At 41.8% G+C, this 15084-nt stretch overlaps 1 protein-coding gene across 1 annotated transcript in view; it reads right to left on the bottom strand.

The window, feature by feature from the left end:
• Positions 1-8489, bottom strand: part of KCNH1 (potassium voltage-gated channel subfamily H member 1) — a 211889-nt gene extending 203400 nt beyond the window's left edge. The window contains exon 1 of the mRNA XM_034427741.3: positions 8267-8489. Within this exon, the coding sequence (XP_034283632.1) occupies positions 8267-8339 (73 nt within the window). The 5' untranslated portion in view covers positions 8340-8489. The remainder of the gene's footprint in view (positions 1-8266) is intronic.
• Between the last annotated feature and the right edge of the window lie 6595 nt (positions 8490-15084).

The following is a 15084-nucleotide window of genomic DNA, read 5'->3' as shown; positions in this document are numbered from 1 at the left end:
ATGATCAAGACAGCTATCTGCATTTTTTAAACATGCTTGCTGTTGTCAGGTCTAGTCTGGGGTTGAATGTGATCTGAATTCAATTTAACCATGCCCTTGAATGAGAAAGGAGAAGAAAGGAAAGGGCTTTTAGTATATCCCTTGATTTAATTACTCCAAAATTTTATACAAAGTAATAGGTTCTGATTACCCAATCACATCATTTACTGGCATAAATCAAAAAAATAGTTAAAATTGATGATTCACAGGCAGAAATACAAAACTGATTAAGGAAATTGCTTTTATTGTGATTAGTAACTGAATGGTTATCTATAAGTCTGTTGTCGACAAACAACATTTCCTGTCAATTTTGGGATTTAACTGTATTTAGATATTTATCAGTCAACTGGCTATTTTCCAGTTATGTTGAAACTACAACTTCTAGAATTCTCTGGTCCCAAGTAATGTGAGAGCATTCAGTCAGAGGACATAGGACTGATAACAATTATTTGCAAAATAATGTCTTCTTTTAAAACAGCTTGGTCTGATGGTTAAGGCACTAGGCCAGTGATGGCGAACCTTTTTGGCACCAAGTGGCCAAACTGGAACATGAGTGTGTGCACGCATGCGTGCGTACCGGAGCCCCGGAAATCACCTGGTCTTCTGGTTTCCGGCGCGTGCGTGCATGCTGGCCAGCTGATCTTTGCACACGCCAGAGCCCTCAAAACTCAAAGATCAGATGGCCGGTTTCCAGGGCTCTGGCACGCATGAAGATCAGCTGACGTGCTGGAAACCAGAAGAACAGCTGGCGACGGTGCGCATGCCCACAGAGAGGGCTCTGCGTGCTACTTCTGGCATGCGTGCCATAGGTTCGCCATCATGGCACTAGGCTATAACCTGGAGGCCTGAGTTCTAATCCCACTTTAGGAATGAAAGCAAGTGACCAGCATTCTCTCTCACAGGGTTAATGTTGTGGGGAAAAATAGGAGAAAGAAGTATTAGGTATCCTTACCACCTTGAGTTATTTAAAAATAATAACAAAGGTGGGATATAAATAAACAAACAAACAAACATTGGATGGAGTTAGGGTTAGGGTAAATCGTGACCCAAGGTTTTACAAACTGCAATGGCTGGATTCATAGTAACTTTATAGGGCTTATTTGAACCAGACTAAAATTTGTGAGCTGCGGGGAACCCTAGCTTCTCTGAATGCTAAAAATTATGCTGGGTCTCAGTTCATTCAGAAGTGAATTAAACCTCATTCAACAAAACTTCCAGGCTAACAGTATAACAACTTTAAACATGAAGATTAATGGAATTTATACCAAGAATTTTTATATTTAAAAATTTTATAGTTAAGCTCTTAGTGCTAAGATGTAAGCCGCTAACAATGACTTTAATGGAAAGAAAAATAGAAATGTTAGATGTAAAAGGTTGTGGTTTTTTTTAAAAATTCAGACTGTAGTATAAATAGCTCAAGGTCACAAATAATCCATGTTTGGTTTTTTGCATAAGACAATTAAGTTAATTGCATTAAATGCAGCACTCTTCTTACAGTTCTGCCATTTGACTGCTTTCAAGATGTCGAGCAATCTAGATATATATACTAATATAGGTACTTTGTGGTAAGAGCTTATTAAAGCATTTCTTTTATTTTTGTTATCAGTATGTGATCTAATTTGGTATAGCAAGTGATTGGACTGCTTACCGATTCCTTTTCTTTTTGACTAGCCTTGTACTCCAACTTTGCAATAAAAATTCAATTCCAATACCACCACATCAATACTTTAAAAACCCTATTATAATTAGAATAACTGCAGACCTCCAATTGTAAATATGAAATATTTTACTTATATTGCAATTAATCAATGGTGTATGATACTTAGGAATCTACTGCAAAATGTCACTTGTGTGTTGCAAATAAGCTAAATTGTTTCAGTCTATTGTTCTATGTATAGAATATAGAATAATAGGGTTGGAAGGGAGCTTGGAGGTCTTCTAGTCCAACCCCTTGACCATGGCAGGAGATTCTATATTATTTCAGACAAATGGCTACCCAGTCTTTTCAGTGTGGAATCGGTGCTAGTTCCCAAATTATATGATTAACCTAACAACATTCACTCATAATTTGCTTATCTATGATCGTTAAATAAATCACAATTATCAGGTTTATACACTGAAATCAGCTTTAAACCATTGTTTGCAAAATGTAACAGCTAGGATCAAATACAGTATTTTACCATATGCTGAGCTCAAAACAACGCCTATACCTGAGCCAAGGTGGCACAGTGGTTACAGTGCAGTACTGCAGGCTACTTCAGCTGACTGCTAGCTGCAGTTCAGCAGTTCAAATCTCACCGGCTCAAGGTTGATTCAGGCTTCCATCCTTCCAAGGTGGGTAAAATGAGGACCCAGATTGTTGGGGCAATATGCTGACTCTGTAAACCACTTAGAGAGGGCTGTAAAAGCACTATGAAGCGGTATATAAGTCTAAGTGCTATTGCTATTGCTAAACATAAAACCAACTTACAAAGAGGTCTGGCTATAGAGTCAAAGTCTAGTTACCTTATAAGCCCAGGAATAGATATTGAGGCCTGTGGTGATTGGAGAAAGAAGGAAATACTTTAGACCAGTTTATCTGAACCTTGGCAGCTTGAAGATATATGGATTGGCTGAGGAATTCTAGGAGTTGAAGTCCACCACAAGTTGCCAAGGTTGGGACACATTATTTTAGAGGACTAAAATGATGCCAGATGGATATTAAATTTTACCAAGATTTACCAAAGCCCTCCAAAACACACAATCGTTCCCCTCATGGAAAACCCAAAGATATTTTTATGGAATATAAATATTAGTACACTGACAATAATTATTTGCAGGGACTGTCTTCTAATTAGTCAATTCATATAATTTGTGAAACTGTAGTCACAAAATCACATTATTGCTCCATTTAATCCAAAATAAGCCTTTAGCTGGGTGGGTCCCCATCTCTTTTAAACCTTCTGGTTTCCCTGTGTCAAATTTTCTGTTTAAAAAACAGGTAAGTTCTTCTTATGCTTTCAGACTCTTCACCTGAACTTTCAGACTACCTTTAGACTTGGGCCTTCAATTTCAGCAATTTTGCCATTCCTGACATTACCTTTTAACCAGAAATACAGGAAATTTAACTCCACAGACCTATTAAAGGAGAAGAAACATTGATTCTCCAGATGGGAAGGCATCTTGGCACTATAGCTTCTTTGGGTAGTATCTTGGGAATATCAGCCAATATAATATATTAATCAATACCACTTAAACAAACCTACACACCTTCAAATCTCTTTGAAATATTGAAGCAAGTGGCCCATAAACTTAACAGTTTAATCAGCCAACAGAAGTGCATATTTTAGGAGGCCCTTTTCAAGATGATTTCATTTCTTTGTCTAAAAATGTCTCAGAACTTCAGCAGAATAAAAGCTGCTCTTAATTCTCAATCCACTGATTTAAATTTTCCCCACTGTGTAGAAAGTTCCACAGTACAAGTAGAACCTTATGGTATCAGTGCAAAATAATAGCAACAGTATTTCAGAAGGATGGATGCATTTTAATCTCAAAATAATGATAGGCCAAGTGCATTTACCTGGGATTTAGCAATTCGTTGGATTTTTTTTTTTTTTTCAGAATCAAGCTAATTTCCGTATCTACCAGGTGGCTGTCTTGTGGCCATTTGTACAAGCTCTCACCTCTTTTGGTCTAGTTTTTTATTCCCTGGGAACAAACACCCTCCCAGCCCAAATGCTGCTTTATTCTTTAAGCTGATTCATAGGCTTTTTAATATTAGTACAAGCACTCAAGCACTCAGGCAAAAGATTGCCTACAGTCCCTTAGCATATTAACATTTCTGCACAAAAATGTAGTAAATCTGGAATTAAGGTTTTTGAGACAAGGAGTCAAAAATCAAAGCCTGTGAGGGAGATTTTTATGATACCAATCAGCTCCTAGAGACTTAGCTGAAATACAAAAGAATCCACAAATTTGTCTTTTCTTAGGTTTACATTTTTACATTTTAAGATCTATGCCTAGGGTGGGAGGAGAGAACTATGCAGTCCTGCAATGCTGCAAACTCCACCCAGTTTCATCACTTTCTACTCTCATTGGATCTGACTCCACCAATCAGTGACTCCAGCTTCACTGCCACTGGATGGGACCCTAGCTGGTGGTTCCTCTTGTTTTTCCATTTGTTAGAAAAACATGTCCCACCCTAATTAATGCAGGCATTAGGAAAGGACATTTTTTTCCCTTTATGTGCCAGCTTTTACACTTACACTCTGGGAATGAACAAAATTATCTCGTTCAAAGTTGCATTCTTACTGGAGTAATCTGATGGAAGTCAAGTCACATGCCAACAGTAACCAGTGGGCAAAAAGGTCTATGGAGATTCTCAGTCATTCAGGTCATGTTTGCCCCAAAAGTGCTTTTTCAAAAGGCAACTGGACTTTCTTGTTTTTCCTTAAAGATGTCTTGCTTTTCATCCAAGAAGCTTCTTTAGTTCTGACTTAAGAAGCTTCTTGGATGAGAAGCTAAATGTCTTCAAGGAAAAACAAGAAAGTCCAATTGCCTTTTGAAGGGACCTTTGGGACAGTGAGCAAAAATGAACAGAAGCCAAAGTCAGAGCCAGTACTGGGTGGGACCGTCCCCTTATTCTCTCTTCCCACAATCTCCTTCCTCCTTCACACTGTCTTTCCTTCCCATATAAACAGTGGGAAAGGCAGAATGTTCTTTCCAGAGATCAAATTATTACGAAGAGTTTTGGGAATCTGGAAGTTGTCTAATGCTCATGAATTGCCTGTGAATGGTGCCCCCTGAACTAGAGATTTTTATCGGGCTTTCTAAAAAAGCTTTTGAAGTGAAAAAAATAGGAGGGTTGTTTGCTTTCCTTCATCTTATGCTAATCAGGTGTCAGGTGAACATTGCCATTATTTTGCCTCAGAGGAACCACAATATTCCCTATTTCCAAGTAAAGACAGTTTCACCATCAATTGAACAACTTCCAGCATTTCAACCCCACTTCCTTGCCTCTTGTCCTACTGGAAAAAGTCCTATTCAGTGCAGAAATCCAAATTAAAATATTTCAGAGAAATTGCTGTCTAGCCTAGCCGACTGCCATTATAGCTCCCACTCTTTGTTTAGAAGGACCTACAGCTACAGCCTAGAAATTAATGACCAGAGGATGCCATAAAAGAAATCTAAAATCAAGGATATGGAATGTTTATATAATGGGTTACAAGATGAAGACTCTCCCTAGCCCATATGTTGGATGTTATACAAATGCTCTCGCATCCAAGTCCTCATTCTCATCTATCCTTTTTCCACTGGCCCAATCCCCTACATCAAGAAAAGCATATGCTTTGCTTTCACACATATCACAAATATTAAATGCACAATAACAATATTCATGACAGTTAATTAGCTCAGTTAAAATTTCAAAACTTAGCTGATCACCTAATAAAAGATCATTTTAATGCAAGGGGCTTTGTATTAAAGATTCTAAAGGAGGGCCAATGATGGCACTCCTTAAGTGATGGAAATGTGAGAATATTGAAAACAGGCTGTCCGTTAATGACTCCTGGTGATCTTATACATTAATTGGGAGATCATTTTCAATGTGTGGATCTTTGGGCACTTAAAAGGGTACAACCCAAACATAAGGAAGAAATAGTTATCAGTTGGCTTGGGAGAATACAACTATTTTCAGAACTACAGAGCAGCTACAATGAATAAATCCTAAACTGGGGTGGAGAGAGATTGAACATGTGCAGAAATTAGTATATCAGACTGCCGGGAGAAAAAAAATAAATGGAATAAAGCCTTCTGGATTAAAGAACTCCAGAATCCACTCAAGAACTTTGTTGCAACCACTGAAGAAATTGATTAAGGGCAATAGCTTTCCAGCCAGCTTTTTATTGGAAAAGAAAATTAGAAGAATAGCCATGCCAATTTCTACTAAGAGCTCTCTTCAAAATAGCATTTTAATGACAATATTATTCAAACACCAAAGACAGCCACTAGGTTGTTTCTTTTAAAATAGTTGGCACTAGCTAAATGGCATATCCATCTAACAACAATGAAATAAACTGAGGAAATAGAACCTACTTGCCATTGTTGGGTTGATGACTAATTATATTTTCCCTCTGCCATCATATGAAAACTTTCACTTGGGAAGATAATTGTGGATAATACTGTGAATTTTAAAAGAACATGGAAGGAATTGCTAACATTATTGCTTATGGTTTGCAGGCAGAAAAACCAAGTCTATTTCTTCCACAAAGTAACTTTTTAAAAAAATCATGGCAAAGCAGTTCTGGAAATTATTAAAGTAGTACATCTGCTTGATTACCCCCACTGTTAAATATTTTTCAGCAAATTCAGAAGGAGCCTGCCTTCCTACTTAGAGCCCAGCCCTCACTCTGTTTCATCAATACCTGAGCCAAGAACCCCAATTCATTCATATAGCAGCAATTAATCAGACAGGAAGGAAGGATCCTAGTTCATGTTTAGGCTGAGGGCTACAGTACCTTTAAACATTGAGGGAAGAGAATTTTGAACAGTTTATCATTCAGGATTGGAAGAAGCTTTTTTTTAAAAAAAAAAACCAAAAATCTATATAGTAAAAAAAAAGTACAGTACAGCATCCTTATCCCTCTCTTCCCATCCAGTTCCGGAAGCTGTTTAAGACACTATAGTACATTTGCAATAAAGTATTGATAATGGGAAGGGAAGTAGGAAAGTGGAAGATAATCCATCTTAATTAACAGCCTTTTAAAGCAGACCTATGCAGAGAGGAAGCCACACCTAACTGTATCAGTCAAGCTGGGAATTGATTTCCTCAGTATTTTTAAACTAGGGTTCAATAGATGAAGCATTGTAGACCATCCTCTATGATACATAAATGAGAGGGAGGAAATGTATTCCCAAATCAGATTTTTTTAAATCATTCCAATCTTTCATCTCCTAGTTCTGCTTCCAAAGATTTAAAATGCAGAGTGGTTATTTGGTGTTGTATAATTAAATATGTTTTTTTTAACTATGTTTTAACATCTCTAGATGCTAACTTAATCCAATATCAATCATTTTTTTTTGGTCAAAGCTATCTAATTTTTTTTTATGGAGCCCACCTGAAGTGTCTGAATAACTTCAGGTCTTTAAAATAACATTTTCCCCCAGAACAAATAAATATGACTTCTAACGTGGTCCAGATTCTGAGAATTTCATTTGAAATCTGCAAGTCTCACCATGCACAAGAATGGATACTTAGGAAATACAGATAGAAAAGGGAAGAAAGGCCAGTAAGAGATTAACCTGAGTCCATCAAGATCAAACATTCTTGGTATTCAGCTTCAAGAGTATTCCAAGCTTCTCTTACACTGCAGAAGTGTTTAAATGCCATAAAGCAAATCAAGAAACCACGGTGGTTATACTGAATCAAAGAGGTGAGGGGAGAAATAGGACATCACCAGATTGTTTTCACTTTTTAATGAAATTGCTTTTAGCTATGATTCTGGAGAGCATTCCGGATAGTTTCCGTCTGTAAGAGATATGAAGTCTTAAAGGAAGAGGGTCTCCCCAACCTCGACATCTCCCCTCCTCGCTTTTCTCTTCTTCTCCGAGGATCTCACCACAGCCTCTGCAAAGACTTCCCAGGTCTGCATAGCGCCAAAATCTCGGTGCTAAGGGAGGGGGAAGCCCTTGAGAAATCGGGTTGGGGAAAGTGGAAAGGCTCGGGCAACGGGAAGAGGTCCCCACGAAAAAGGGGGCGCCAAGAGCCCGTTGCGACCAGGCTCTGTGCGCAGCCCTCCCAACGCCTGCTCCGGGGCACAAAAACCGATTCGGGTGATTTTGGCTTCCAACCCAACCCGGAGCAAGAAGCCTGCCCAAAAGGCACCTGCAAGCCGCTCCCGTCCTCGGTTCAGCTACGTTTCGCGGGTTTCTCCCTCCAAGACGTTTCGGGGACTTTCTTCTGCAGGACTTTGAGGCGATGCCTGGCTATGGGAAGCTTTCCCACCCAAAGGCAGCATCACTTCAGCCCAAAGCTCGCCGCGTCCCCACCCCGCTCGGAGCCAGCCTGGCCCAGCCTCGCCCCTCCAAAACGCCCGGAGGAGCCCATGAGTGCAGCCCCGCATTGGAGAATCCCCCTCCCCAGCTTCGGGTTTCGCTCTACGGGTCCTCGCTCCACCACCACCACCACCACCCCCCCACACACACACATCAAGCCGAAGCGCCCTGGCACCCCCGCTGGCATCCTCCTTACCGTTGGACCTCCGCACGATATTCTCCAGGAAGGTGTTCTGTGGAGCCACCAGCCCTCTCCTTCCCCCAGCCATAGTCAAGCGCGCTAGCTAACCGGGGTCGGCGAAGCTAAGCGTAGCCTCTCCACTCTTCTTCTTGCTCAGCGCTCCTCATGGTCCCCACCGGGAAAGGCGGGCGGCTTTGCAGCATCAGCTCCTCTTGCTCGCCCAGCAGTCAGCAACCCTCCCTTGCGCTGCATTCTTGCCGCTCCGCGCCACCGGGCCTGGACCTGTCCGGCAGCGCCCTCTGCTGTTCCTCTGCCACCTCCCCACGGAATATGCTTGTGCTGGACCGGAGCGGCGAAGGGCCACTCTGCTCTGCTCAGCGGCCGGTGGGATTCTGTGGACCGAGGCGCCTTCGGAAAACCTGTGAGCTGCAGCGCCCTCCTTTGGATGCCGAAATCCAAAGCGCCCGAGATTGCGCTTCCCTACCAGCTGCACTTCCAGATTGATTTTAGGCTCCACGCGCATTGGTACCCAGTGTTTACTTCTCGCCTCAAGAATAGTTGAACTTACTTCCAGTATCCCTTTGATTTGGACAGGGTTGCTTCAAGACGTAATTGCTCGCATACGAATTAAGCACGAAGGCCTCCCCTTTAACGTAGCCTTGAACATGGGGTTTCCTCTCCAAATCCCTCCATCCTGGCTTCTGCAGATCTTGTAATGTTGTGAATGTGGGAGGAACATTAGGACTCACTTAGTTCACTTCTGCAACCAATGGGGGTACGCTTATCTGAGCAATGATCCATTCTCTGAACTACCACAGATCCCAAAGGGACAAAAGTCTCCGTCACCATCATCCCACATGAAAGGGAAATAAAATAAATTGCTAGAACCCCATTGCTAATCCATGCCTTGGGTATTACTCTTCACTATAATAAGCAAGGGAAGAAGAGTTGAGAAAGAGCTGTTTTCCTCTTGCATTTAAAAAGAGCATTCCTCGTTGCTCTTATGACTGCCCTGTTGCTTCCTTTAGGACTCCTTAGTTCAAACTGGAATTTTCATTTAAAGAGTTGCCAAGAGCTACCAGAATGTTATAAGGGATGTGGTGGCTCAGTGGCTAAGACGCTAAGCTTGTTGATCGAAAGGTTGGCACTCAACCAAGTACGCGGCACTCAAGTACACTAGGGATTTGAGTACGCGGCACTCAAATCCCTAGTGCCTAGAGCTTCCGTTTCTTGTCCCAGCTTCTGCCAACCTAACAGTTCGAAAGCATGTAGAAAAATAGGCACCACTTTTGGTGGGAAAGTAACAGCATTCTATGCACCTTTGGCTTTTAGTCATGCCGACCACATGCTGTCTTCGGACAGCACTGGCTCTTTGGCTTTGAAACGGAGATGAGCACTGTCCCCTAGAGTTGGGAACAACTAGCACATATGTGCGAGGGGAACCTTTACCTTTACCTTTACCAGAATGTTCCACCTGTGCCAGCCAGATCCATGTCACGTTTTCGCATTAGGAACTGGATTATTACCCTCCTCTAATTCTGGATGATACAGAAGCCAGTCACCTGCAAGGCCTGCAGAGTTGCAGATTTACAAAAGACAAAACCAGTTTTGGTCTCCTTTCAGATAGTGAGAGAGAAACAGGAGAGAGAGAGAAAACTTCAACTTTGAAATGAGTGAGGTTGTGGGAATGGTAATTAAGAACTCGCACAAGGAATCTGTGTGAACATGTCTTTTTATCTGTCATCATTACTATTGTGATCTGTTGTCCTAAAGGATACATTTTCCATTAGCTGCACACCTAAGTCCTAGATTTGGCTTCTCCCACAGGTCCAAGCCAATAATGAGAACATTAAAGCCTACACAGAAATGTCAAATGTATATGAAAGAAATCTCTCTCTTAAAAACAAGTTGTTCCAAAACCAAAGGGGACCAAAGTCCCAGATCCAGCATCCCACTACCACCAGCCATATGCTTCTGAGCAGTCCACACGTTGAGGACAGATGCATCCATATTATCCTAATTCCTGTTCCTTGGCAGTTGATGATCCTGGAAGCAAACTGATTCTGGGTGCAAATCATATGGAATAGTTATGACAGTGCAATGCTGCAGATTTGAAGAAGGATATTGGCCAGGGGCACCTGTAAGCAATTCTTTTAATCAAACACATCTTTTTCCAGAATTGTGTGGCAGCAAAAGTACAGCTGCTTTAAGGTGTCATTTACAAATGTTCTGTACACACCCACTCACACCCCAAATCACCTTTTCCCCCTTCAAAACTAAAGTACTACCTAGCCTTAGTGGCTGCTGGACACTGATAGGTATATCCTCCATGAGTTTGTTTAATATTTTTAAGTTATTCAGGATGGCAACCATAATAATGTATTATTATAGCAAGTTCACTTTTTGACAAATGCTTGCCTCCTGAGATGACGTATAAGGGGGATTATTTTTAAGGGAGCATTAAAGAGCCTTGGTACTACAGTGGTTTAAAGCACCCTGTTATTAACACAGCTGCCTGCAATTTACTGCTGGTTCGAATCTCTCCAAGGCTCAAGGTTGACTCAGCCTTCCATCCTTTCTAAGGTAGGTTAAATGAGGACCCAGTTTGTGGGGGCAATAAGCTGACTTTGTATAAATATACAAAAGTATGAAGGCTATTGCTTAACGCACTGTAAGCCGCCCTGAGTCTCCGGAGAAGGGCGGCATATAAATCAAATTTAAAAAAAAAAAAAATCCCCAAAGCAGCCTAGTAAAGACTGGGCAGTAATGTTAAGAATCTGTTGGTAAAGAAAGTAGAACAGCACATAATAGGGACAGGAAAAGGATGGATTATCCTGAAAATGGCCACAACTTCCTATTAGATTTGAACTGAATATAAGGGCAGTCCAACCAAATATTTTCTTGTATGTTCCACCTAAAAACTATAACTAGAAAAAAAGAAAATGTTACATTATTTGATAAAATAGCTCCAGGTCAAAATAAAAACTGTTTTGTGCAGAGTTTAAAACATGATGATATTGGCAGTATTTTTTAAAAAAATAATATTGTTCCACTCAGAGGAAAAATGATCTTGGTAAATGCTCAGATAGATTTGCCTCCTAACTAAAAATTAGACTCTAATTCAAGACTCTTTTCTGTTGTTCTCTCTTATTAATCAATGGGGAACAATTAAATAATTGCAAGTGTATCACAAAAATCTGGTTTGCATGATGATGAAGCCTCTAGTGGTTAAGCATAGTGTATCCTCCAAGTCTAAATCATAACCAAGATTATGATTAATGTCAGTAGCCTTGTCCATAGTCAGAAGTCTTATTTTAATCATGGCTCCAGATGTGAACCAAACCCAGAGAAACCACTCTTATAGCTTTTAAATATAAATGTGAAGGTCGATATCAGTTCCTAGTAAAGGAATAGCATCTGGTTACTCGGGTCTGAGAAGCCCCAGTAAGAACAAACAGGGAGCAAACCCCACACTCACTAGTTCTGATGAGGTTACCTAGTTGGGTAATGAAATCTCTGCAAAAGACAACCATGCTCAAAGAGCACCAAGAGTTCCACAATTCAACTCTGAGCTACATAAATTATCTTCTATAAAAACCAAATGGAAAATAATTATCAACCAGCCACTGCAAATATTCCTGGGATAAGGCCAAGGAAAAGGAAAAGGAGGATTAAAAAGCACAACAGTAGCAGTTTTTCATATGGAATCGGGCTCACAATCAGGTTAAATCTTTGACGCGTAGTTAACACTAGAAATGCAGTAGCTCTTATCCAGAACTGAAGAAACTACAGCTATCCATTTTTAGTTGGGGTTAAATTGTTATTGTTTCTGATAGCCTGTATGGTCAATAATCTACAAAATCATAGCACTTGAAGAGACATCATGATTTCGAAAATATTTAGATATAATGGTAAACCATAATTAAGCTGGGTAATAGTTAGCTCTCTTCATCCAGCAGACATATGAAAATTGGATATTTCCAATTATATAAATTGTGGTTAATCCTAGTGCAAATTAATTTATTCTAAATAAACATGCTACAGTAGACATAACTTTGTTTCAGTTGACCATAATTTGACTGGGGTTGGATGTAAATGTAAAAATCAAGCACAAGTTTCTAAACATTATGATATGTTGCAGGTGCCTCTTTAATATCATAGCATTGTCTAAGTAGCCCCATAAGTGAAGTTCTGTATGCTGGATATTATTATTAAAGGCAACCTGAATGAAAATCTCCATAGATTCCTGAGTCCTACTTTTTTTTTTTTTTTAATTTGATTTATATGCCGCCCTTCTCCGGAGACTCAGGGCGGTTTACAATGCGTTACTTCACATAATTGTAATCTCTGACCATTTACACTGTACCACTTTGTCTCCAAATTACATTGTCTGCTTTCAACATGTGATCATACCTCTTATTTCAGTAGATTCATACCTTAGGATCCCAGCAGCTTTCCTTTTCAGCTTCACACGGTCAGTTTTCCCATCCCAAATGCATTCCAACCTCACAGCAAACACTGCTTGGAATTAACCATGTTTGTTTCTCTCTTTTTTGTACTCTTTAGTTTATTTGCACCCATGATTAAACACTTACATAGGCTTGATGGCCACTTCAATTTAGTGTGATACATTGGGGCCAGCTCTCTAAAAAGTAGGTGAAGACAAGTCCTACTTGAGAAAAGGGGTTCAGGGATTTAAGGGTTAAAATGTTGTCTGAAACATCTACAACACAGAAGGAATTTATTTTTGTCCTAAAGCCTGAAAGCCCCCTTCCATATTTTTGCTTCTCAGGTTTGGGAGGTTTTGAGAATCATAGAAGTATTTTGAAAAATCATACTTCTCACATCCTATTTATCATTTTTCTAGATAAATATCCTCTGCAACAAGCTTAGTTAATATAACTATATTTTAAATATTTATATTATAACAACATTTGTCATTGTGAATACGATTTCATAGTTTGTTTGTTTGTTTGTTTGTTTGTTTATGTTTATTTGACTTGTATGCCACCCATCTCACCTAAAGATGACCAAAACCCCTCCTTCTTCCAGTGATAAAAAAGTAATGGCTGTTGTAAAACAAAGGGACAGAGCTCTATTACAGTGGTCCCCAACCTTTTTATCGCCGCGGCCCGCTGAGCGCGCGCAGGGGTGGGGGCACGGCCCAGGAGCTTTTGCGCACGGCCCATTGCGCACGGCCCAGGAGCCTTTGCGCTGCAGCGTTCATGTCCCCCGGCCGCTGCGCGGCCCGGTGCCAGGTACTCCACGGCCCGGCACCGGTCCGCGGACCGGGGGTTGGGGACCACTGCTCTATTAAACCCTGTGGATGCTAGAATATATTCAAAACTAACTACTATCTCTGATTAAAATTTTGCATTTTGAATTTGGAGGAGATCCAGGTAAATAAAGCAGAGAATCCATGATGTGGATGACTGAGAATCTCTACAGACTTTTAGCTATACAATTTAGGATGAACACCCTTTGAATGGTGTGGGAGTAGGAATGGATTTCCAGAGAGAGAAAAATACAGACTACAGGACCAGGAGCACTACTCAGGTGATCCTGAGGACACAGATCCAAGTGCTTCAACAATCTTCTAAAACTGGTGTCAAACTTGATTTCATTGAGGGCCACATCAGGGTTGTGTTTGACCTCGGGGGGGGGGGAGGATAGGTATGGCTGGGGTAGATGTGGCCAACTCAACATCACTCATGTTGGGGGTACCTGTAGTGGCCAAGTGCTAAGGCAGGACTTCCCTCAGAACCTCCCTCACTCTCGTTATAATTTCCTTCCTTCTTTCCTTTTCTTCTCCCTCCTTCCCTCTTCATTCTCCTGTCTTCTTCCTTCCCCTCATTCCTTATTTTTCCTTCCTTGCTCTCTTCCCATCTTTCCTTCTTTTTCTGGCTTTCCTCTTTCCCTTTCTCCTTTCCTGTCCCTTCTTGCATGTTCAAATGCAAAAGGGGAAACACTTCTTTTGTTTTGTTTGTTTTGCTAGCCCTCTGCCAGCAAAAATGGAGGGGTGGGTGGGTGGGTGGGTGCGCATGGCCCTCCCAAGCTCTGTTTTCACTGGCAGAGGCAGGGGTGAAATGCTCTGGTTCGGACCGGATCGGGCGATCCGGTAGCGATCTTGGCCAGTAGTTCAGCGATCTGGTAGCGATGGCGGAGCAAAGCTCCGCCCACCCGACCAGGTTTTGTTACTGTGGATTTTTTTACCTTTTGCGCAGCGCAGAAGGTCCACCGGTGAATAAGTGATGTGAGAGGCGCAGAAGCCGCCAGTTGGGAGAGCTGCCAGTGGGCGTTGATTGCTCGGCCAGGGCAGCCTCGCCGTTCACTTTCTTCCTTCTACCACCGTGAAACGAAAGCGAACGGTGGCAGCGGTGCTTCGGGAGGGCACCACATGTGCAGCACTGTCCGGGACATCAGCTTTTGATTGGCCTTTGGGCAACTGCCGCCCACTTGCCTGCATCCAGCCCATGACGGGGGACTGCTGCTCTGCTGGAGTGTCCATGGGCAGTCTTGGGAGGGCGGGCAGATGTAAGGCTGACAATGGCGGTCAGAAAGGGGGACCTGCTGCGCTCGGCTGAAGAAGAGCCGCCTTGGGGGAACATGGCGAGGCTCGGTCACCTTTTGGACCTGGAGCACTCAGTTTCCACAGGGCCTATGGGCGACTGCCGCCCGATTGCCTTCCCCTCCACCTCGGGTCCTAGCACCTGCATCCAGACAATGATGGGGGATGCGCCCAGCACACCTCACCCCGCTACTCCACCCGACTCAAGCCCCCAGTCATGCAACTGGCGCACAGCCCCTTCCATGCCTGTGCAGAGGCCCCAAGC

Source organism: Pantherophis guttatus, chromosome 1 (assembly GCF_059756535.1).
Source record: "Pantherophis guttatus breed Tessera chromosome 1, ASM5975653v1, whole genome shotgun sequence".
NCBI lineage: Eukaryota > Metazoa > Chordata > Lepidosauria > Squamata > Colubridae > Pantherophis > Pantherophis guttatus.
The sequence above is the reverse complement of the archived record's forward strand: the minus strand, read 5'-3'. Positions and strand labels throughout refer to the sequence as shown.